This window comes from Notothenia rossii (assembly GCF_949606895.1).
Source record: "Notothenia rossii genome assembly, chromosome: 4".
Classification (NCBI taxonomy): Eukaryota; Metazoa; Chordata; class Actinopteri; order Perciformes; family Nototheniidae; genus Notothenia; species Notothenia rossii.
In genome coordinates this window covers 77,050,987-77,075,172 of record NC_136902.1, presented here as the reverse complement: position 1 = coordinate 77,075,172, position 24,186 = coordinate 77,050,987, and the positions used below count along the sequence as shown (strand labels likewise).

Genomic DNA, 24,186 nt, shown 5'->3' with positions numbered 1-24,186 from the left:
ACTTGCTCTGCAGCGAATCTGCACAATAACACTTTTCCAAGGACACAGTGTTCACTGGAACACACTCACTGTTCTGCACACATTTACAAGACTGCACTCTCACACCGTGTTAGGAGAGGCCTTTGGGTTAAATCTACAGTACTGTGTCCAGGATGCTCTTTTTTTTAGAGAGAAGCACATATTCAGGTAAATGAAGTGGCACTTGATTGCAACAGAGCTTCAGGAGTTAAGTACTGCATTTGCTTCAAACTAAATCCTGGAAGCTTGCTCACATTTTAGAAAACCATATTATTAAAACCACCACAGCAAGTAATTAACAGGTTTCAAAAAGTATCCTTTTTCAAACCTGAGGCAGACAGTCGAATCATATTTCAGTCCTGAACCTACATCATTTAATATATCTTGTCACTGAACGCAGCAGTCACCATGTCCTCATGTAACCTGTTAATTGTGTTTTTATGTTTGTATGTGTACACTCGGTAAGAGCAAACTCCTGCTGCAAAACAAGACCGGTTTCCATTTGAGTGGCTCTTTGGTCCTGGTCTCAAAGCAACTGGAAGAGTTGATGTGGCTGTTCCCATCTCAGTCATGTGGCACTGACTCGCCCTTTAATTACATTAAGTCACATTTAAGCTTACACCATTACTGCAGAATCGTCTCTCGTAGTTTTTTCATCCACAGTCTGACGTGCGGTTAATAGAGATGCTGAATCTATAACTGAGCTGATCAGACATGAGTGGCTGCTCGAGCAGACCTTTTTGAACTGCCTCTTAGTCCCACCATATAAACTTACAGACAAAATAGACAAACATAAAGACTTACAGATGCAACCATCCAAATGTACAGTCTGTTCTGCCACTCCCTGGTGCAGATGGGTGGGTGATGAACTTGTGTGAAACTGACGGAGGACACTGTTGGAGACGAGATGGAGACAACTGAAAGTGGAGCGGACAAATTGTCACCTTGGTGAGAGGAACCAAAATGCTGACTGCTGCAAAAGTCAGATTCACACACACACTAGCCCTATGTGTACAGTACTGTAGTACAGTCCAAGCATAGGACAGTTTCTGTCTGTCAGCATGCACTGCTTAGTGCTTACCCTGAATTTATTTATCTGTCCTTATTCACAACTTAAACTTGGTCTGGGATAATGTATAGCATCCTATTTGTGTTAATGTAATTTGATGTGCTGACTCGGGCTGCACGATTGATCGTTTCAGCGATGGCTTTGCGATGTGTGCATGCGCAATAGTAACATCCCAGGCTGCGCGATGTCAACTATTTTGCTGCCTGGTTTTATAAATGACCTAGTGTCTTAGGTGGGCTTGTACCAGCCTCATAATTAGCCTTGTATGAACTTAAACTTCTAAATTGTAAGGGTAGATGTCTGAGCGCAGTTTTCAGGATCCTTTCCCTGTGAGCGCTTTCTGTTCAGTTTTGCGTTGCTATAGGTCGGCTGGTAAAGGCCTGTGGTGAAGGTGGTGCGCTGCCTCGGCTGTGAGTTTCACAGCAACCCTGACCCCACCCTACCTCTGATGTTTCCCTTCTTTCTTCTTTGATTCTTTCGTTATATTTCTCTCCCCAAGTGCCTCACTTCATTTCCCAGCACAGTCTCTCAGCCAAAACAGTGGGGCTGAATGTTGCCCAGTCATCTGACTGGAGTTAGCCCTGCAACAGTCTGGGAAGGCAGCGCCTGCTGACCCACTCACACACCAAGAACAAGACCTCCTTTGCTTACTTAAGTAGGGGAGCCCTTAAGAGAGTGCTCCCAGGACCATTTTGTGTTGCAGTCCTAGACTTCATAATGTTGATCATATGCAAGAGTCAGGGGGTTTGATCTGCAGGATAAGCTCCAGAGCTGAAACACAGTCCATTTCAGATGCTTCGTTTGTTTTCAGATGTTATTGATATGGGGTGTACTGTTTGCACGGGATGTGAACTGCAGAGCGCACAAATAAATAAGTACCAGTTAAACTGATGATAAGAAAACATGCAGCAGTAAGTGATGTGAGAATAAAAACCTTTTGCATGTATTACAGGGTCATATTGCAACCTTGGTGCTTGTAAAGTCCCCATATTATTAAAGAAAGCTGACATGCTCTTAAGCTGTCAAACAGTTACATTGAGTTATTAACTTTAATGCATGCAAGCACTGTGCAGCTTAATATATTAATATACTAACTGATTCTCGTGTGAGCGTGGGTTGTGTTCTTAAATAAACAAAGCAATAAAAGCAATCCTAACTTGTTTTCTATGTTTCCATGTTTTGCAGCTCAGAATGTGACGGTGGAGGAGATCCTCTCTTCCTACAAACAAGCCTGTCAGAAACTCAACTGTAAACCCATATCCAAAGTGCTCAAACAGATACAGGTGAGCTGCAAGCCAACACAAAACACAGATGAAAAGATGTAAGACAAAGACACTCACACACAATATTTATAACACAAGCTAAATTGTTAATGTCTTCATCTCCTATATCTCTTAGCAAAGTGGAAAATCCTGCATGTTCTCCAGCTGCTGAGCTCCTACTTTTTGTAGATTGATGTGGCTTACTCCCTTTTTACTTCAGTGTTTGTCACTGATGCTGCTAACGGGAGATCATAATGTGTTCAAACGTTTCCACTAACCCTAAGGTCCCCCTGCTGATAACTAGGGATGCTCGATCGCCAGTTTTGGGGTCGACGATCGCCGGAATCAGTATCGGCCGATACCGATCACCTCTCCGATCGAGTGGGCGGGGCCTATAGGGATCTTCCATTTAAAGTGATGTTTAAAACTCAGTTATTGGGGCTCATTCACTGGAGCTTCCACAAACAACAACCAACATAATTATTACATTCAAATGAAGTACATTATTCAAGTTTACATTAACTTTGGAGAATAACACAGGAGACACCTCTCTCCCCCTTCCTCTCTGTCTCCTGACAGCCTGTCAGTATCTCATTCATCTCACTGATCCAGTAATGAGTGACTCGACAGTGAAGAATAAATATATTTATAACTAGTGTAGCTTGTTCCAGAGGTAGATAAAATAGCTAAGTGTGTTAGGTCTAACTCTTAGTGTGTGTGTTGCTCCGCTCACCGGTCCGTCACAGCGGGTGGAGCTGCAGGATCTCTGCTTCACACACGTTGCATACCGCTATTTTATTGTCATTTCCGGACACCTTAAAATACTGCCAGGCTGGTGAAGCCATGTTGGCGAGCTTGTTTTGCCGCGCACAGAGAAAAGTGTCATGTATTTTACGTCATCATTTTACGCTCTCGTGATCGGCATTTTTCGAGAGCACCGATCGATCGGCAGAGAGTGGGTATCGGACGATATCGAACTAGCATCCCTAGTTCTGACCTTTAGTGGGCGGATCGGAGCATCCCTACTAATAACCAAGCAGACAAATTAAATTGTTTAGCAAAAGCCATTTCAGAGAATTAACACTTATCATGTATTGACAGAGCTGTAGACATGGGGGCGTGCTGCTCACATCAAGCAACATCAAGTTCACTGACTGACAACCTTATCTAGAGTTTAGCTGGAGTGTGTCCTGACTAGCTTTCTGCCTCTCAATGTCTAGACTCTAGAGTGTACAAGCTGGGCAAAGTCCAAACCTCTGAGGTGCAAATAACTACGCATATCACAAAGCTGTACAACATGTATGATAATAGATACTAGTCCAGTTGAGTCAGCACTGTGCAGCTGGCTGGAAACTGTACGGAAGTCCTGGTAAAGCCAACAAAAAGAAGTTGTAGAGTTATTACAACTGCTGTAATTGAAAACGATTTTTATTTGTGAGGTTGATGTTTCTACATCCTGAACCTTTGCTTCTGGTGAGGAAAGCACTTTAAAGGCAAGTAATGTGGTTTGAAGGCACCACATGATGCACCATGGCATGACTCTGGTCAGGTGCTACGATAGTATCCAGTGGAGGTGAGCCTCGAGTGGTTGTTACTCCCAACAGACAGATGAGTGTTTCATGTCTTTTTTTTTTTACTTCTCTTGTCAGTTAGCCAGCACAGTCATGTGTTTCTTAATCCCTCAAGCAGTTCTTCAAAACCAGTGGGGGAAGCCTCAGGGCTGTTTCTTTGCACCCCTTCCAAACTTGTGCTTATGTATATGCTTTATCTGTATTGTGATTATTAATATGTTCAAATGCTAACTTTTTCAAGCTTTTTTGTCACGTAAAGCAGAATGACAACCTAAAACTGTCCACTTGTTACCCACTTTTAATGATGTTGGAAACCTGATGTTAGAGAATGGTCCATGTTTTGAATACATAAGAGAGTAAAGAGGCGTTTTAGTAGAGTTTTCTTGAAGCAATGGGAGCAAGTTTCCTGTTTTTTGTGGCCAGACGGAGACAAGCCATGTGAGACAGACAATATTTCAAATGCTTGTCGGGTGCATGACCTGAAGGTATACTGTCCATAACTTAAAACTACTGCTTGAATTAAGTACAGCAATCCTATAAAGATGTGCCTTTACCTCACTGGTTGTAGAAAAAGCTTATTATATTTGTTAGCATAGCTAGCTAACCAGATGCTAATAACAACAAAGTTATTGACTATGATCAGTATGACAGATGAGCAGATGAGCAGATCGCCTCTGGGCTTTCAACTAAAGACAAAGCCACGGCATGTGTACGGAGTGTCGTTCTGGTGCTCTCCGTCAGCTCTACACCCCTGTCAGACGAGACATATACGACGTTGGGCTCGTGTTGTGTTCAAGGAACCTGTCCTTGGCCAGGAAAAACAGGCACTCGCTTGTTTAATTCTTTTGCGGCCTAGATTTCTTTAATTTTTTTGTTTGTTTATAAATTACCTCGAGGGCCGTACCAAATGGTCTCGAGGGCCGTATACGGTGGAGGCCGGAGGTTCCCCACCCCTGGGTTAAAGTGTCAAAATAAATAACAATCTGTTCAAATGAAAGCCTCTGTCTAAAAAAGATTTTATTAAATAAATTCCCCAGTGATTCTGTAAATGTAATGTACATATATTCGATAATTAGAATTGTGTTTATGTAAACAGATAGCTGCCTTTTATCTGCTGGTATTTGTGTTTGAACATCCCGTTAACCAATTCCCCTCTAGTCAGATGGAGTGGCAGTGCTTCTCTTCTGATGTACATTTGCTGCATCACACGCTCTTAACCTTAACTGGGCCTCTCCACTGGAGATCTGCACATGTGTACCTGCAGGTGTGTGTCCATGTGTGTGAGGGGATGTTGAAGGGAACACATTTGTGATCTGAGAGAGACTCCGAATGAAGTCTCCACACGCCTGGTCAGCTGAGAGAAAGAAGTCTCAGTTACTTGTGGAAAAGCACAAGAGGCTGTGATGCTTGGTGATTGCTCATGTGTGCTCATGTCTGGCTTCCGTCCATCCCTCGCTGCCTCTGTAGTCTTCTGGTCCACTGCTGCCCCCTCTCATTTCTGCTTAGTCATCCTTGCCAACTAAGCCACATAAACAAGCCAGTCAGACCAAATGGCTGACCAGTGTGAGGGGGGTTTGCAAGAGGAGCTCTGCCTTTTACAGTTTTTTTCCTCTACACTAAATACTTTCTTTATTAATTCCAACTGCGCTGTACGCGTGGCAGCTTTCCAGGAGCCCGATAGGTTATGTACATTTCTGGTAGTTTGTTGGTGTTTCTGTGTGTTTTTTATAAGGGTCACTATTTAGGAGCTGCATGTTGAATGCCTGCTCCGCAGTAACAGTCTTAAGACCCGGACACTTGGTAGCCTTGTGTCACATTTCTGCAGCAGCAGTTCCCTCAGGGACAAGTGGTTTCCCTGTTATGCAATGACTTGCACGCAGCCCATGTGCACACTTTATTCCTCTAAATGTCCCGGAACTTGCTCCCTCTATCGTGGCTCATCTGGAAGGAGGTAGTTTTGTTTTGCAGGAAGTATACTGTAATTCTATGCAACATGTGTTAATATATTTGCTGTGCATGAACATTTTGAGACTTGTCAACTTCCACATTCTGCAGAGTCTCCTTCTTTTATTATGGCACTTAAGCAGCGAGACATATTATCATTTTAATTAGAGACACAATGTCAAGGTCATGCAGGCTGCATCTATATTAAGCAAGTGGACCCTTTGATGCCGTCTAGACAGACTGATAAATCATTTCAAAGGCAGGCAGCTAAAATGGTGTTTTCAATGTGTTGCACTCAACAGCGAAAGGCATTTTTAGAAGTGTTTTGGTCCACTTTGTGCATCTCCAAGAACAGACATGTTCATTTAATTGAGATGGGAATTTGTCTATTTTTATGGGTTTGATGAATCTTAATCTGCACATTTCCTAAATATTCCTATTTAAGAATGTTTTGAATGTATTAGCCATATATGCAATAAATGATCAAAGCTCCCAGTTTGTCTAAAGTTGTTGGTTTCTTCCTGTGGAGCCACAATAAAACCAGTTTGGTTTATTACATTTCTACTGTCAGTCAGCCTGATGGAGGCAGGTTAGCCTGATGGAGGCAGGTTAGCCTGATGGAGGCAGGTTAGCCTGATGGAGGCAGGTTAGCCTGATGGAGGCAGGTTAGCCTGATGGAGGCAGGTTAGCCTGATGGATGCAGGTTAGCCTGATGGATGCAGGTTAGCCTGATGGAGGCAGGTTAGCCTGATGGAGGCAGGTTAGCCTGATGGATGCAGGTTAGCCTGATGGATGCAGGTTAGCCTGCTGCTGCTGACAGATGTCTGAGACCAGCAGTTACAACCAATCGTGACGGAGTCCGTGTGGATTAGATGATAGAACGCTGATGCACCACTGAATTAATTAATTGTACTTTTTACAAATTGGCATTGAATGTTAACTTGTGTCTTTAATTAGAAATGGTGAGGTGTTAGTAGATTGTACCTTCAGACAGAGCCAGGATAGCTTTTTCCCGTCTTTGTGATGATCTAAAAATCAAACAGACATTAACACAACATTAGACTTTCTATCTAACTCGTTCTCTCTATGGTTGTAAGGTAGGACCTTTAAAAGAGACCTTTAAGGGGCATGGATTATGGAAAGGCCTGCTCATACATTTGGACAAAAGCTCAGTATACACTACGATTTAAGCCTTGAGAAAAGGTCAGAAATGGTTTGAAATCGTACAGTCTATGTATGCCAAGCTTAAACTGTTCAGTCACAGGAAGTTATGTCATCCATCTCCACCTGTGTTTTCTGTACACCCCGAGGTATCACGTTTCTTTATTGACTTCAGGCTAATGAAATTGGTTTTGAAGCAGCTTATTTAACTAGAACACACTTGATCAAGTAAAAAACGGATAAACAGTGAAGATGTATAACATAGAAGCACAGAATCTAAAGAACAAGATTAGAACCGTTGCTTGATGGTGTCCACCCACAATAGACACACACACACATACCACCACTTGTGCAGAGGCACACTATGCGTCATGCACTATTTTGGGTTCTGGCAGCTCTGTCAGGGAGGCATTTACACTGATAAGTCATTCTCACTGACAGATGCTCCATTCAAATGTAAACAAAGACTGCTTGCTGTGAAATTTCCCAAAATGTGCGTCAGGTTGTATTGACATATTCAACACCATCTGGTTAATGACGAACATCCAGAGTTTTTGATTAAACCATATTTCACAGAAGGTAGTGAGAAAACACTGGAGAAATGTTCCATTTATGGTTTCTCATGTAATGCTTCCTAGAATGAAGGATTCAGTCGGTTTCATAGATGAATTATCTTCATGACTACTGCAGTCGGTTACATTTAGTGTCATAGTGTTTCCTGTTCATTGTAATAAGAAGCTTTTGAAATGTTTCATCACACACCATGATCATGTTTTTGAGCTTTGTTGAGTCATGCAGGAGGCCATGAAACCTCTGTACAGCTGGACCCTCATCAGTATGTTCAGACACGCACAGACTAGGGATGGCAGTCTGGCAGTCTGGCAGAGGTTATAGGGTTCATGCTGAATGCGCCGGGCAGTGGACTAGAGAGAGGGATTTGCTGGTACATAGTTTTTAGAGCAGCACTCTATGTTTTTGAGCTAGTTGCATGTTTTACCAGGACAAGAGGCGAAATATCTTTCTGTGGGGTTAGAGTACATGACAGGAGACATATCATGGTCAAGTCGAACACACATGCTCAGTGGCATAAGATAGTTGAGGTGCTTTAAGTCCAGATGCTTGTCTTTGCACTAACAGTTTATCTTAGATCTGTGTTTAAGCCCCAGCACTAATACATTGCCTCCTGTGTGATGTGAAAGTTTCAACATGTAAAAAGTTTGCTTACTTTGAGTAATACACAAACTCAACTCTTACTGACACTGCTTCTTTTTGTTTCTGCAGGAACTGAAAGACCTGACTCAGCGCAATGAATGCTTGGATCTAAAAGGTAAGCGCCGATACATCAGCTTGACTTTAAATTCAACTTGTGGGAATCAACAGATACCGAGACTTCTTTTTACTAAATTGGGAGATTCACTTTATCAATGTATGTCTTTAGGTGAGAAGCTGGACTACAAAGCATGTGAGTCTCTGGAGGAGATTTTGAAGAGGGTCCAGTTTAAAGTGATAGACCTGGAGCAGACCAACCTGGAAGAAGATGTAAGAAGATCCTGTCTTTGAAAACTGTCTTCATCCCATTCCCGTCCTTCATCTTCCTCAGTGCAGCTAGCATACTTCCATCTTTCATCGATAACTCACATCTTTTCTCTCTGTCTTCTGTTTCTGCCCCCGGTCGCATGCTGATCCTCTTTTTCCCTCTGTACTGGCAGGATGTGGGGTGTTTGTCATGGCTTTTCTGATTACTCCAGATGTCCACTTGTGTAAACACCATTAGGGACGTTTGGGCTGTAGACAGGCACAGACAGACAGACGCAGTGTGGGACAGAGGGACACAGGCCTTGGCTACTTCCTTTCACACAAAGCTCCAAATACACATGACGCACAGACAGGAGCTCTGCTTTAAACCAGCGCCACATAGGATACATTTCTTTAGGGTAGGAAGGGTCACTTTAATGACTGCTCATTATTCTATTCCTGGCAAAGAAATGTCAGTACTTTCACCCGTTTGCTGCTGAACTCATTCAGGCCCTCATTTCCTGCAGCTTGTTAGCTTGTAGCTTTAGTTCTAATTGTTATCAAAGGATCATTTGGTCAGCTGTCACATTACCTTGAGACTGTCATATAGGTGTTTCCTAATTTTTACATGAAAGTTAATATGAATAATAACACAAAAAATGTGTCTTTGCCATGTACCAGGATACACACTGCAGATGGTATTCTACTATTTCACTGATAAATGTTTAGTTGTGGTTTCATGCCACGTGTTCTCTACTTGTGTTAGACTTGAGATAGAAGGATGTGTATATGGTTTATCTGGTATAATCCAGCCTCAGAACATGGGATGGACAAATATAGCACCCCCCCCCCCCTGTCTAGGTGAATTTATGTCCGGCTTTGCACAGTTGCATGCAGGTACATTTTATTGTGTAAGTATACTCCACTTGCAACCAATCACTAGAGAATTGAAGTGTCGGAAGTCTTAATTGGTTTCATTATATATTACTTATTTACATATACTTTTTTCAACACAATCCAGAGCTTCACATAATCTCAACAAATGCAGAGTGACGTATGCACTTTTTTCCACCAACATGAAGCTCTGCCCCGCAAAAATATACATGAATGAGATAATTGAGCCAGTGACTGAGTCATCATAGAACAGTCTGTGACAAGTGTCTCCCTTTGGGCTCAGTTTGAATTAAACTCTGAAAGGAGAAGAGGAATTTATGGGGAAAATGAGTCATGAGAGACAGAAGATGAATCAAATGGGGAAGCGAGGAGATGGGAGTGACAGACATACAGCGTGATTTGGCAGAGCAACAGTAACAGCATCTTGTTGGGAATGATATGGGAGGATGAAAGCAAGAGAAATAGCTTTGGAGATATGTTTTAAGAAGCTTAAGGGAGAATTAACACAGACTGTCCTTTATTTGGCTGGTTGTGACTAATCTTCTCCCACCCTTTAGATAAACACACTTGTGTATAGTCTCCAAGTATACACACACAAAAGGGAAAGGTTATGAGACGCAATGCTGCAGCCTGTCCGATTGTGTTACTTGTCATCAGCTTCAGTGGAGGATACACTCATACTCCCTTCTTAATCTGCTAGTCACATGTTGCCTTTGGCTGCACAGGAGAGAACTCACCACTGGCTTTTGGTTTTTGATGTGTTGAGGTTTTAACTGTGGCTAGTTGAAAGATGCAATGGACAAATAATCCTCTCATGACTGCTCAAGACCCAATAGCTAATTTTACTGTTAAAACATGCTAATAACTTGTTAAAACATGCTAATAACTTGTTAAAACATGCTAATAACTTGTTAAGAAAAAACAAAAAAAAGGTAGTTCCAGTGTCAACACCTTTACGTAGTCTGTCAATCTGTGATATATGAGAGAGAGATGCATCCCCACTACCACAACTATAACCAGATTAAACCACTGTGATCACATGAGAGGCCTTTGAATGCATCACCTGACAATCAACTTAAATCCTTAATCTGCTCCTTTGCTAAGCAAGACGACATGCACCAAGTTGTTACACAATTTCAAGGCGTGTCATGAATGCCGATCTTTGCATTTATCTTGTGAACATAGCTTTAAACAATTGATTGGTTAAATACAACAAATACAACATTGAACACATGGGCAACTGTTGTTATAGTTAGCTTGTTATGTTTAGGCAAATATTTGCTGGTTCTCAAAATGTAAGGATTTTAAGCTTTTTGGGGTCATGAATGGATCTGACAAAGACAGAAAAATAGTGAGAAATCTTTGCCGAATGTTTAATTACTTTTAATACAGAAAAAATGAATCAAGGAAAAAATCTGCTGATGAATCAATAGTGAGAGTAAGTCAGTCACAGCCCTACTCTAACTTTCATTCAGAATGATATCTAGAAGATGGTAGCAGTTTTTTCAAAGGTCAACTGCCTTTTTATCTGCAACTATAGACCGTACCTCACCTACTCCCAGGGACTGTTAGCGTGGCAACTACAGCTGCTCCACATTATATCACCTAACATCCCTTCAAGGACTTTGACACGGCGACTTTGTTTAAAACTGTATGATTTCAATCTGAAATGTAATTAATATGTTCCCCTTATTTTCCGTCTGTGCTCCTCAGGGTGCGTCAGCTCTGTTTGACATGATCGAGTACTACGAGTCCGCCACACATCTCAACATCTCCTCCAACAAGCACATCGGCACCCGGGGATGGCAGGCCGCAGCTCACATGATGAGAAAGGTGAGAGACCATCCTTCTCTACAGTGGAAAACATCGTCTGCAGAGAAAGGGGACATGATGGGAAAGGATATGATTTACTTATGGATCAACAAAGTACTCCAATCCAAAAAACAAAATCTGTGTTAAAGTGAGGACACTTTTACCCCAAAATGGTCCCAGGATTTTTTTTTAAAGATTGAAAAAACACAAAATTTGTTCTTGAATACAAAACCAAACACATAAACGTTACAAATTGGTGTAATCTGTACAGAATAAGAAAACTACTGTTCTGTACATTTTTGTAGCTGTTTGGTGTAATTTTGGATTCCTACAACAAATGATATCAGTTTGAACAGTTGCATAACTGACCACGAGGGTCAGTATCATGCGTTTGTTTATGTATTCTTAGAAAGTGGCATACAAACATTTCAAGCCCCTTTTGTGCTAAATTCTGTAAACAGGATTATGAAAGTGATTTTCTTTCCTCAAAGGGGAGAGTTATAGCAGACAATTCTAGGTAAAAGAAAAAAGTACACCGGTCTGAGTGTTTGTCTTCTTCAGTGGCAAGGCCAAATACTTTATCCTATGTCATTTTGTTTTACCGAAAATAAGTTGTATTATCCAAACTACCTCTGACGTTAAGTCTCTACTTCAGTTAATAGCTCTGTGCCCAGGAGAGTAGATCGATCTAATCATAGCTTTTTATCTCTGGCTGTTTTCTGTCAGCACTCAGACATAAGGGTTTCAAGCTTTCCTCGCTTGCTCCTCACGTCTATCATGTGCCCCTTGTGATGCTCTTCAACATCAATCATCACTGATGTCGAGATTCAAATGGTTTTCCATGCAAACACATTAATTCAACCTCTCGAGCAAAATGTGTGGGAAGACACATCGATACCAACAGCTGCTGGTTAGATGTTGTGAAACGAACCAAGTGAAGGAACTTGTTGTTTTGTTTCAGACGAATAGAGAGGGGGAAGTCAAACAAATACTGTGATTTCCAGGTGTAAGAAGAAGCGTTAGATGATACTTGTAAAGAACAATACTAAACCAAATGTTAAATCAATAAAAAGATCATGTAAAGTGTATTAGGGAGCTAGCTTGTGGAGCTGTGGATGTGTTTTGGTTGGTTCACTGTGTTGTGCACGGCAGTGAACAACATTAATCCGTTTGCCAAACTACAAATTACTTGTGAGTCTTTATTATTTATATATATTGTGGCCTATTTATTTGTTTATCTAAGATGTAGTTCATTACTTAACTTCCTGAAGGGAAAACAGCCAATTAATAATCACAGGAACTAATGATACATAACCGAACCTCAGTGGTGTTTTAATCACAACCATGACTGTGTGAGAAGCTCATTTCTCAACTGATCAGGGTTTATAAACGGCACTCCTTTACACTCTTACCAGCCTCATGATTAATGAAGAGCAGACACCAGCGTGTAGATTGCCGGTCAATAAAAAGCCACAGTAGCTCATTTCAGTAATAGATAGTAATAGATCTTAATGCACTTACACTTTGACAAGAGTGTCTTTGTTTCCCAGAGGGGAGGCAGAGGATGTAGCACATGGAAACCAACATTGAACTTCTTTCATCGAGGCAACAGTGTTCATTTGATAATGTTTAATTTATGGAATCTGATTGACTCCTAACTGTTCAGTGGTTAACGCTGTTATCACGGCTAACAAGAGGTTATACAGGATTAGGAATAAAGGACAAAAGGATATTTCTGTGTTTTGGCCAGATGTTATAGGTCATCTAATGTCATAATTGATTGCTTAATAACAGGCTCATATCAATCTCCATTGAACTTGTTGAATGTACTCTCTGTCTGTATTCATGTTTTATTGAACCTAAGAACCACATAAATATATAACGAGATCAAATACAACAAAAAGACAGTAAAAACAATTAAATAATATACTAATAAAATGTAGGACTCAGGATGACAAACCAGCTCCAAGTATAAGGCTTTATTAAAAAGGAAAGTCTTCGACAAGCTCTTAAAATGTTGGACACTGTCTGCCCCCCTAAAAAAAACAGGAAGTTGGTTCCAGAGCCAGGGAGCTTGGTAACTGAAAGCTCTGACTCCTGATCTGGTTTCCGGACTCTGGGAGTTACTGAAAGACCTGCACTCTTGGAGCGTAATGGCCTAAAGGGACAATAGGGGATTAAAAGATCTTTTATGTATGATGGTGCCTTTCCATTTAGTGCTTTGTAGGTTAGAAGAAGAGTTTGGCAACTTTAATCCTGCACGGTAAATGAATGTCTGCTGGTGTTTCCCCCTCAGACGAGCTCCCTGCAGTACCTGGATGCACGCAACACTCCTCTGCTGGACCACTCGGCTCCCTTTGTGGCACGAGCGCTCAGAATCAGCGGCAGCCTGGCAGTGCTCCACCTGGAGAACGCCGGTCTGTCGGGCAGACCGCTCATGTTACTGTGTAAGATTCCCAGAGTGCTTTCTCTTTCAACCCAGTGTTTGATAATCCCCATTTCTGAATGTGTTCCTCTGTTCCTGACATTTTGTATTTCTTCTTCCTGCACCTTACCTTTTTAATAATGTGTTCTTCCGGACAGCCACGGCTCTGAAGATGAACATGAACCTGCGGGAGTTGTACCTGGCAGACAACAAGCTCAACGGCCTGCAGGACTCGGCTCAACTCGGGAACCTGCTCAAGTTCAACTACAACATTCAGATCCTGGACCTGCGCAACAACCACATCCTGGACTCTGGTACAATGCACTGTAGCAGTTTCTGTTTTTAGTTTGCGTTATTTGGTTAAAAAGATGTGTTTATTAATTGCCTTGTTCACAAACTGAGATACAATGATAGTATATTGACCCACATAAATGCAAAAATCCTATAACAAACAGAACATAATAAAACCCATGCAAGTATTGTACAGATACATAAAATACTCATTACTCTACATGAGCATGTTTTTATACACAGTATTGTGGCATGCAGGGGAATAGAAACCACTGGGCCTTGATCTCAGATGTTTGAAATGTGTCTCTGTGTATTCTATAGCTGCAGCACAAAGCAATAAGGATGTTGATCATCTGTTCACTGCGTTAAACACGTCACCAGTCTAACTTTGTTATAATCATTTGGTTTCATTGAAATTCACAATATGATTAACTTACTTTTTTGTCTCCCAGCAAAACAAAAAAAAGTATTACATTTAGCCCTTTTGTTTGCTTTCTCTTAAACTTTTACACCAATAAATAAAGTATTTTCGCTCTTGTCAGACTCAACACTTCTGCATGCAAATACATAGGATGTGATGTTGTTGTTGTTGTTGTTGTTGTTGTTGTTGTTGTTGTTACAGAATAGCTGAGCGCATCAAAATTGTTTAAAATAACTTTACCTTAATATAATGTTTTTCTTCTGTAAATTAAAACTTTTAATCTTATACAGTTAAAGTTGGGGTAGGTAAGTTTGAGAAACGGGCTCGAGATACACTTTTTGTAATATTCCATGGAATGCTCTTAACATCCCGATAGCAATGAATATCTGAAGTGCTTTGACAAAAAATCCATAAAAAAATGTCATCTGTGGAAGCCGTAAAAAAGCCGTAAAAAGCACGACCAATCATCTGAGCCGGCCCGGCTACAGTAACTGGATGGCCTACCTGCCTGTCAGCCTTCAATCTGTGCACAAACTTATCTCGTGCCCTCATTGGTCATGTGCGCGTTCGTGTGTGTTGGAGGAGGGGCTCTGTAAGGAAGTGGCAGATTTTTTCCGGCTGTGTATTTTCAAATTCTAGCGCACTCGAACTGGTTTCTCCAAAATGACGTACCTCACCTTTAACAAAGCAATACAAAAGTGTGCTCAGGCTGCTGCTCGTGGACCAGAACACTTCACATTTTTTATAATTCTCATGATATTTTGTTGATATTTTAAACACAGATGTACTAAATGTGTCTGCCTCTGTTTGTCACCGCAGGTCTGGCCTACGTGTGTGAAGGGCTAAAAGAGCAGAGGAAAGGCCTCGTCACTTTGGTGCTATGGAACAACCAGCTCACACACAATGGCATGGGCTACCTCGCTGCTGCACTGGTACACACACACACACACGCACACACACACACACACACACACACGCACACGCACACAAACACACTGTGGGACAATACATCCACTCACACACACACACTTATCAGATGTTTTAAGATGAATCAAATGCGTGTTTTTACCTCTTAAAACCTAAGAAAGTGAAAATAAATGCAGTTTTTTTCTTTACTGTTGCATTATAAAATAAATGTTGTTTGCACACTGAAATTGCTGTAGAATAATGACATCATAAGCATTTATATTTGTCCCCTATTAGCCACACTTTAAGCCCACTCTTGACTTCTGGGAAAGGAAGATAACACTCGAGTTAAGTCTTTGCTTAGGAAGGCAATAAAATAACTCAATGATCTGTAGTCTGAACCAAGACGGCTAACTCGTTAGTTGGTCCCACATTGTAAAGAACATCACAGTAACCATTAACTGCTCTTACCTTACACAATAAAAGCCCTGCACACATACACACAGTTTCACTGACAACAGAGAGTGAAGCTGCTCCACATTAATGTCAATGTAAAACAAAGGGATAATCTGATTTGAACACATTATTTGATCATGTTTCTTTTAAACCTCCTTAGTGTCTGATAGATCTTGTTCAAAACAAACAAGATTAACAAGTCTTTGATTCTTAGATGAATGACTCATCATGTATGCATTTCACTAGAGAAACCATTACCTGATTAACCTGTGTAAACGTGTGAGTGACAGCTGTGAGGTGAGGGATGCCTCTGCAGTGTAGATAGGGGCTGTGATGTCTGCTTCTCCTGGACATTTCTGCGTAGCCTCCTCAGTAATACGTGTGACACTCAGTGAACAGTTGGGAGCGTGTTCCATTTCTCTTCATCATCTTGTTTTGAATTCACAGCAGTCTGACATAGATAATCAATTACAATTATCATCACAGTCATTGTTTTGGTAGGACAGCGTCTACAGTAAGTCGGCCATTTTAATACGGTTGTGTCGTATTAATAGAACCACTCAGAAGTTTCTAAGCGATTATTGAATGCCTATAATTCTGCATGTTTAGAGAAATCACTAGAGCTGAAATGATTATACCAAACAAAAACAGCCAAATGAATGCTTTCAACCTCTTAGATGTTATGTATGGAGAATTATGACGCATGAAAATGTTCCCGTAACACATCATGGTTGTGTATATACTGGAGATTTCTTCCCAAGTCATTTGTCTAAGGCTGATGCTTGTGAGATGTTGCAGGATAAACCGAAATGCACTTAAAACCTTTATTCATTCTGATAAAGGCGACCCCATGACTGTGAATCATAACCACAGTGCGAGTTATCTCCACATTACGTGAGATGGTGACGTTGGATGTTTAACAGTAACAGTATCATAAGACGGCCTTTACACTGACAATGAACAGAGAAACAGACATTTCTTATACACTGAAAAAGATAAGGGAATTTGTTAAGGTCTCCAGCCACCAGTGTGGGCTCTCACACACAGACAGGATAATGATTCTATTATCTGCTCAATAGTTAGAACATTCTGGTCTGAAAGGAAATGCACTTTGATACAGACTCTCAAAAATGTCAAAACGATATATTGTTAGGAGTCAAATAGACTGAAGAAACCTGCATATATGTATGTTTTTTTAAATACTAAACGTATGCATACTGTAGTTGTCGGAACTATAAAATACATTACATATTAGAAAGTCTTTTGAAAATGGTTCATATGATAGTACACACATTTCTTGAACACCATTAAACACACTGACAAACAGCAGCTGTTAAAACTGAAATGCCTTCTCCCATAGCTTTACATTTTTTTTAGAAAAACACCATCAATATCTCTGATGTTTGTCTCCCTCCCTCAGCCATGCACGCAGAGTCTGGAGACCCTGAACCTCGGCCATAACTCTGTGGGTAACGAAGGGGTCCACAAGCTGAAAGACGGACTGATTGGAAACCGCTCTGTGCTCAGGCTGGGCCTCGCCTCCACCAAACTGTCCTGCGAAGGTGGGGACTAGTGTCTGTCACTTCTTGTGGAGGTTTTGCTGTTAGGCTATTTTTTAACTCCTCTCTCTTCTGTTGTTTGTGCTCTAGGAGCTGTGGCTGTGGCTGAATTCATCGCTGAGAGTCCCAGACTGCTGCGCCTCGACCTTCGAGAGAATGAGATAAAGACGGGCGGACTGATGGCCCTTTCGCTCGCTCTCAAAGTCAACACCTCTCTGCTGCGCCTGGACCTGGACCGGGAGCCCAAGAAAGAAACTGTGAGCATGGGGAAATACGGAGGGAAGGGGATAGAGGAGAGGAAGTAAAGGGACGTAACAAAAATGTTTTAACAAAAAAAAAGAAAGATGGAAAGTAAAGATACGATTTACTTTATTTTCCCCAAGGGGATTTGTTTTCTGGGGCAAAAGTGCAACACGGCTCCATCCAACTAAAAACAAGTAGCCAAAGATACAGTAATAAATTACAGACAAAGGTGTGTGTGTGTGTGTGTGTGTGTGTGTGTGTGTGTGTGTGTGTGTGTGTGTGTGTGTGTGTGTGTGTGTGTGTGTGTGTGTGTGTGTGTGTGTGTGTGTGTGTGTGTGTGTGTGTGTGTGTGTGTGTGTGTGTGTGTGTGTGTGTGTGTGTGTGTGTGTGTGTGTGTGTGTGTGTGTGTGTGTGTGTGTGTGTGTGTGTGTGTGTGTGTGTGTGTGTGTGTGTGTGTGTGTGTGTGTGTTGCAACACCAAATATGTCTAACTAAATATGTATCTTAATAAATAGCTGTGTGGAGAGGACAGGAAATGAGGAGAGAGAGATTGGAAGTCTCCTCAACCCATAGGTAACCATAGCGCCGTCGGCTATGGCTTTTTGAAGAGCATTATGTTTTTAAGTAAAGACCTAAAGCAGCCTAAGGGCTAGAAAGACACAGGATTTGCTTTTGATTTAGTTGTTTATTACCCCATTTCTTTATTTGTTGTCCCTCAGGTAAAGAGCTTCATTGAGACCCAGCGCGCCCTGCTGGCTGAGATCCAGAACGGCTGCAAGAGGAACTTCATCCTGGCCAAGGAGAAGGAGGAAACCGAGCAGATGATGAGGCAGTCGGCGTCCATGGCTGAAATCGCTACAGAGGATGGGACCAGAGAAGCAGAGGAGGAGGAACCAGCAGCAGAGGGCAAAGGGGACGCGAAGGGGAAAGAGGGAGAGGGAAAAGTTGAAGCAACAAGAGATGAAGCAAAGACAGTCAGCCAATCAGGAGAGGGCACCGAGACGAGCATTCCTCAGATGATCCTGGACTCGGACTCGGACACTGATGATGAGGACGGAGAGGAGGTGGTGACAAAGTCCTCTTCCACATCAAACTCCTCCACTCGCTTTAGCCAGACTTCTGCTCAAACCCAGACCACCCAGCCCCCCCGCAGTGCCTCAGCCACATCCCCCCCCCCACCTGCCTCACCCGCCCCTGGGCTCAGTGTTATATCAGGCATCACCGTCACAGAGGCAACAGTTCCCCCCGGGACCCCTCCCTCTCCTGGGCGCTGTATATCCGTCTCTAGTCCAGGGAGGGGGCACAAGATCTTCATGGTAACTCGAGTGGAGAGCCCCCCTGAGCAGCAGCTTCAGCTTCTTCAACCTCCGACGAAGGCACCTGCAGCCTCCCGCCAGCCGAAAGAAGCCTCAGAGAAGACTGTAGACGTGAACACACCCTCAACACAGCAGACCTCGCCTTTATCCCAAACACAAGTGACCCAGAAGGACGTGAAGGAGACCCCAGCTGCTCCGTCAACAGACTGTACGCTCGCAGAGGAGAGTCCTGTAGCGCTAGATACTGAGATCGAGCCAGAGTCCAAGAGTCCGCCCTCAGAGGAGGTGACAGCCAGCACTTTAGATCCAGAGGAGACAGACCCAAGTCAACAAGCACCAGCTCTGCCTTCAGATTCCTCATCAGTGCAGGAGGCAGCGCTTCAGCCCACTGAGGAAGAGGCAGAGAGCATTAAAGACTCCACACATGAGCCCACTGGTGAAGAAGGAAAAGAGGAAGGAGAGGAGGGGAAGGAAGAGGAAGGCCGTTTAGAGGATGAGACAGGGGGGAGCACAGAAGGAGAGTGTAAACTGTTAGAGGAACCGAGTCAAACTGAGACTAGTATCCCTGCGGTTCAAACAGAGCAGCAGCAGGAAGAGATACAGGAGGAGGTAGAATCTGTCTCAGAGGAGCAGCAGGCGCCGAACCAAACAGAAGAAGAAGAAGAGAAGGAGACACTTCCACTACAGGAAGAACAGGAAGCACCAGCCAACCTTTCAGAAAATGAAAAACTCAGTTTAACAGATATGGAGGACAGCCAACCCACACAAGAGGAACCATGTCCAGAGCAGGAAGCTGATGGCGATGAACAGGAAGTAGAGCCTGTCCTCTCTGTCCAGACTGAGGAAGCGTCTGTCTCTCAGGGAGCAGCTCAGGAGTTAAACCCTGCAGCAGGAGACGCCTCACAGAGGACCGAACCTGCCGCAGCCGAGTCCGTCTCTGCAGTCCAAGACGAAGACTCACTGGAGGAGAGCTCTGAGGACGAGGTTTTCGCCGAGGCCCCGGAGGAAAAGATCATCGCTTCAGCTCTACCCAACGGCCTGAAGCCAGAGTTCTCCCTCCATCTCCTCGACGCTGAGAGCCCAAAGCCCGGCAGCTGTGTGATGGAGCACGGTGAGTCTCTGTAACCACCGATCCCTGATTATTATGGGAGGAGGAGTCACATGTGCATTAGTTTGAGGTTGGAGATGTTTTTGGTTTAATTTGTCCTATGTGTCCCGAGTGTAGTGAGTGTCAGCTGCGGACAGGAGTTGGAGGAGCTGCTGCTGGAAGCCAGTTTGGAGACGGGGAGAGACGCACCATGAGGTCGTGAGGTAAACTTTTATCTGTACAGACAGGCTAATCTTCAAAAGTAGTTCATCTCCATCAGTGTCTTCATGCTGAATATTGGTCTAAATAAAAACGTTGATAAAACAACACGAATCACCCATTCTGTTATATATGGAACTGTCTTTCTATCGTTAAAATAAATCCCATTAATGTGCTTTCACAACAATCCCTCATGTGATGTTTTCTCACTGACATCTTAACCAGGAAATACATTTTGTTAAAGAAGTAGAAATACAAACTGTGGACTATTAAAGTAGGGAAGCCCAGACTGCTCAATTATTTGCCTATGCCGTCCTTTAAAATAACAATGGCCACGATGCAGATGTTTTTTTTCTTTTTCTTGTTAGAGACCAAAAGATATCTTCATAAAAACAAGAATAACGGGTCTATTTTATAACATTTACTCAACTCTAATGCTGGTAAAACAGCGACATCACTTAAAAAGCTCCAACAGGAAGATGTCAGTTATAATTACCAGACTGTGTGTCTACGAACACACTTTCTAAAGGTTGACCCCCCATACTTGCCGTAGTTGTGATTGCAATGTGTTATTTTTTTAGTAGCATTGCACCTGCACTTACTTTGGACCCTGATCAGCATTTTTGTACTATGTCTTTTACTACAGTGATTTTCTATTGGCCTGTGAGAGTTGCCAAACTGTTTTAATTGCACTGCAGTACTGTGGCTGAAAACATTTAATAAAGAAAGTGACGGCAGACTGCAGGTGCTGCTGGAACCAGTGTAGACACGTCTGGAAGTAAAAGTTTAAAGTATATAGAGTAGATGTAATCTGTTAAGGGAAATGTGCATGTATTGGTGCAGCTAAAGTAACATAAAAGACAAAAATGTACTGCAAAAAAATGGACACTACAGTGAGCAAAGATTGGGCATCAGTTTACCCTCAAGTAGATTTGTATCAATCATGGATTATAATGTTTGTTATTATTGAGTTGTGTACTGTATCTTCTCTCTTGTGCTCCCACAGGGACGGTGAAGACAAAAAGCACTTGGATAGTTTGTCTGGCTCTACCACCTGACCTGCATTGCCCTACAATGTTTTCGTCATTCCTTTGACTTTACCACCAACACGACCTTTCCACAAAGGCCAGAAGAACTGGTGTTACAGCCGAAGCTCTACACAAGCGAATCATGGAAAGACACAGGAGGACTCAAATCTCCTTTGGAGCTTTGCTGTGACAAATAAGGAACCTTTCACATCCACACTACATCAACCACTGAAACACATACATATGCACACTATGAGGATGAGGGGGGTAAAGGAATAAAATCACACTGTCATCACTACATTTTGTCAATCTGCAATCTTTAAACCCAAGCAGCCGCCTGTACGTGAGAGCAAAGACAGCTGGGGGATAAAACACTAGCCAAAGACAGAACAGACCTTCGTCACAGCCCTCGTCTTGCCCTCTTCTGTAGATCTCCACTGTACTCGGTCAAATATCTAGCAGTTAAAGTTTTTTTTTTTTTCCTCATAAGACACAAAGATATATCAGTGATGAGAGGAAAGTGGGGTTGATGGCACAGTCACGAGACAAAATAACGGACCCTAGTGAGCGGACCTGCGTGTTTAGAGGGGGAAGTATGTCGCTGTCAGAGGCTTTTATATCTGAGGGGGGGGTGTTAATATGTCTGTTTAAATGTCAGCGTTTTATGTCTGTGTCCCCCTACTCCCCCGGCCATTTCTGCCCCTTCTGGAAAAAAATACGAAACTCTGCCAAAGTGACCTCCCCCCCCATCTGTTTTCTCCCCCTTTGCTCACTTTGGCCCCTCAGGAATCAGCGTCCCCCTCAGATGTGGAGGAGCTGCAACTGTCTCTACACTAATATAACAAAACAACCCTTCCTGGAAGTCGGCCATTTTGCTCCCAGCTGAAAAACCCAGAACTTGTGGGAAAGTGAAATATCTGATATGGTCTCCTCCCCCCCCCCCCCCCCCCTTCTCTCCCCCCCCCCCCCCCCCCCCCCCCTCCCCTTCTTCCTCCCCCCCGTTCTTCCTCCCCCCCAGTCTTCCTCTGGTACTGTCTGTCATCTCTCCGCTCTCATCATTCATGTTGCCTTCAAAACTCACCACTTCAGATTCAGTCTTCGTTTTGTTTCGGCTGCTTTGAGAAATCACTTATTTTCTATTTATTGTATAGCTATACGAGCCTTCTCTTGATTTATTTCCCCCCCCTTTTCTTCTTCACCCCCCCATCCTCATTCTATCATTTATTTTCCATCTTGGGGTTTGCTTTTAAAGATTAACCCCATATTTTTTGATGTATATTTCAGATTCAAATTAGAGCAAATATTTAGTTTTTGTTTTGTGTTTGGGGGGGGTTGGGTAATCTGTACTGGAGGGAAAGGTAAATATGGTTGACTATATGGTAGCAGTCGGGGTGCAGTAATGAAAGCGAACACAAGGAGGCAGCAAACTTTATTTCTTATCAAAGTGTTGTTGTTGTTGTTGTTTACTCTGCTGGGTGAAGCTGTGGCCACGAGAGGGCGCTGGTGGTTCTTCCCTCAGAGGAGACAGAAATAAAGACATCACATCTGATCAGCTGATGTCTCCGCCCAAATCCAGCTCCTGTCCTGAAGCTGCTCTGATCACTTCCTGAGGCACAAACAGGCAGGTGTTTGTTTGTTTGTTTGTTTGTTTGTCTTCTTCAAAGGAGCAGCACTCAACCCTCCTGCTCCTCTCTACCCAACAGATAGTCTGCCCCCACTGTTTGTTATGCTTTAATTTTTAGACATTTTTAATAATAATTTGTTAACTTAATTGAAATGTGCTGGTAATCACAAAGATATGTATGGCAAATGTGTTCCTCTCAAATAAATGCATGTAATGACTAAATTATACGACTGAATGTTTCAATGTCTGAACTGCAGGAGAAGAAAAGTGATCAGATTTTTGGATTCAGCTGCTAACTCTTTAAACCACTACGAAATGCTTTGCCGGGAACAGTCCAAACGTCACTTCTATAAAACAGTATCGGTTATTCAATACAAGATTGAAAAGTACAGTTGCCATAGAAGTAGATTTGTATTTAAATGTTTTTTTAATAAATACCAAAACAACACTTACATCTGCTGTAAACTGAAAAATCTGAAACGTTGGCTTTAATTAAATGTATTATGTCAACAGATTTCACGTAACTGTATTAAGTTATGTCAAAGCAATATTATTAAGTTTAAATAAAATATTAGGTTTAACTTAATATTATTGCTTGAACTAACCTTATACAGTTATAGGAAATGTGTGGACATAATACATTTAATCAAAGTCAAGGCTTCAGTTTTTTCAGTGTATTTCAGTTCAGGGAGTTTTGGTTGCAGACGATTATGTTTTTTTTGTTTGGTCATGTGTTTTCTGTAACAAACTGCCCTGACACTGGAACATGAAGATAGTAATAAACAATTCTTCAACTTAAGGTTAAACTGTTAGACATTTCTCTTTTTGCTTTGGTGTCTTCTGATAATGATCTGTTTTATAGAAGATGATCAAAGACCAAGAGTCAGTCGGGCTGTATGAGTTTATAGGACGAATGTTATGGATATAAACAATTCCCATGTTGAGAACTTGCAAGCTTTAACATCATAAACACAGCTGTATGATAACAGAGGTTTGATAATGATTAAGATCCTGCACATATGAGGTCTCCATATTTATTTAATTTTCAAGTACTTCCGTATCATTTTATATCCAAGTTTCCTAGTCAAAATGACAGCCTCTCATGACATGAACTTGGTATTTGGGTAAACCATGATTTGAAACAATTAAATGAAAAATATAAGTTCTTATTCTGCACCTTAATTGTTCATGTATGTCTTGTAATGTAGTTTGTGTTGAAAAATCATTTCTGAATATTTTTATATAAAAATCCCTCTTCTACTCTTCCTGTAAAAACGCAAATTGATGACTCATCTTGACTGAGCGGTTACATGTATTTATCTACCTGTGTAATTTGCTCGTTAGCAAACGTGTTAAATAAGCAATT

The 24,186-nt window shown here is 42.1% G+C and overlaps 1 protein-coding gene across 1 annotated transcript in view; it reads left to right on the top strand.

Annotated features, from left to right (window-relative positions):
• ppp1r37 (protein phosphatase 1, regulatory subunit 37) overlaps window positions 1-23,619 on the top strand; it is a 43,241-nt gene extending 19,622 nt beyond the window's left edge. The window contains exons 2-13 of the mRNA XM_079679248.1: window positions 2,273-2,370; window positions 8,307-8,352; window positions 8,464-8,564; window positions 11,148-11,267; window positions 13,543-13,693; window positions 13,830-13,985; window positions 15,203-15,315; window positions 17,166-17,307; window positions 17,395-17,561; window positions 18,266-19,973; window positions 20,088-20,173; window positions 21,175-23,619. Of these exons, the coding sequence (XP_079535374.1) occupies window positions 2,273-2,370; window positions 8,307-8,352; window positions 8,464-8,564; window positions 11,148-11,267; window positions 13,543-13,693; window positions 13,830-13,985; window positions 15,203-15,315; window positions 17,166-17,307; window positions 17,395-17,561; window positions 18,266-19,973; window positions 20,088-20,164 (2,879 nt within the window). The 3' untranslated portion in view covers window positions 20,165-20,173; window positions 21,175-23,619. The remainder of the gene's footprint in view (window positions 1-2,272; window positions 2,371-8,306; window positions 8,353-8,463; window positions 8,565-11,147; window positions 11,268-13,542; window positions 13,694-13,829; window positions 13,986-15,202; window positions 15,316-17,165; window positions 17,308-17,394; window positions 17,562-18,265; window positions 19,974-20,087; window positions 20,174-21,174) is intronic.
• The last annotated feature ends 567 nt before the right edge of the window (window positions 23,620-24,186 follow it).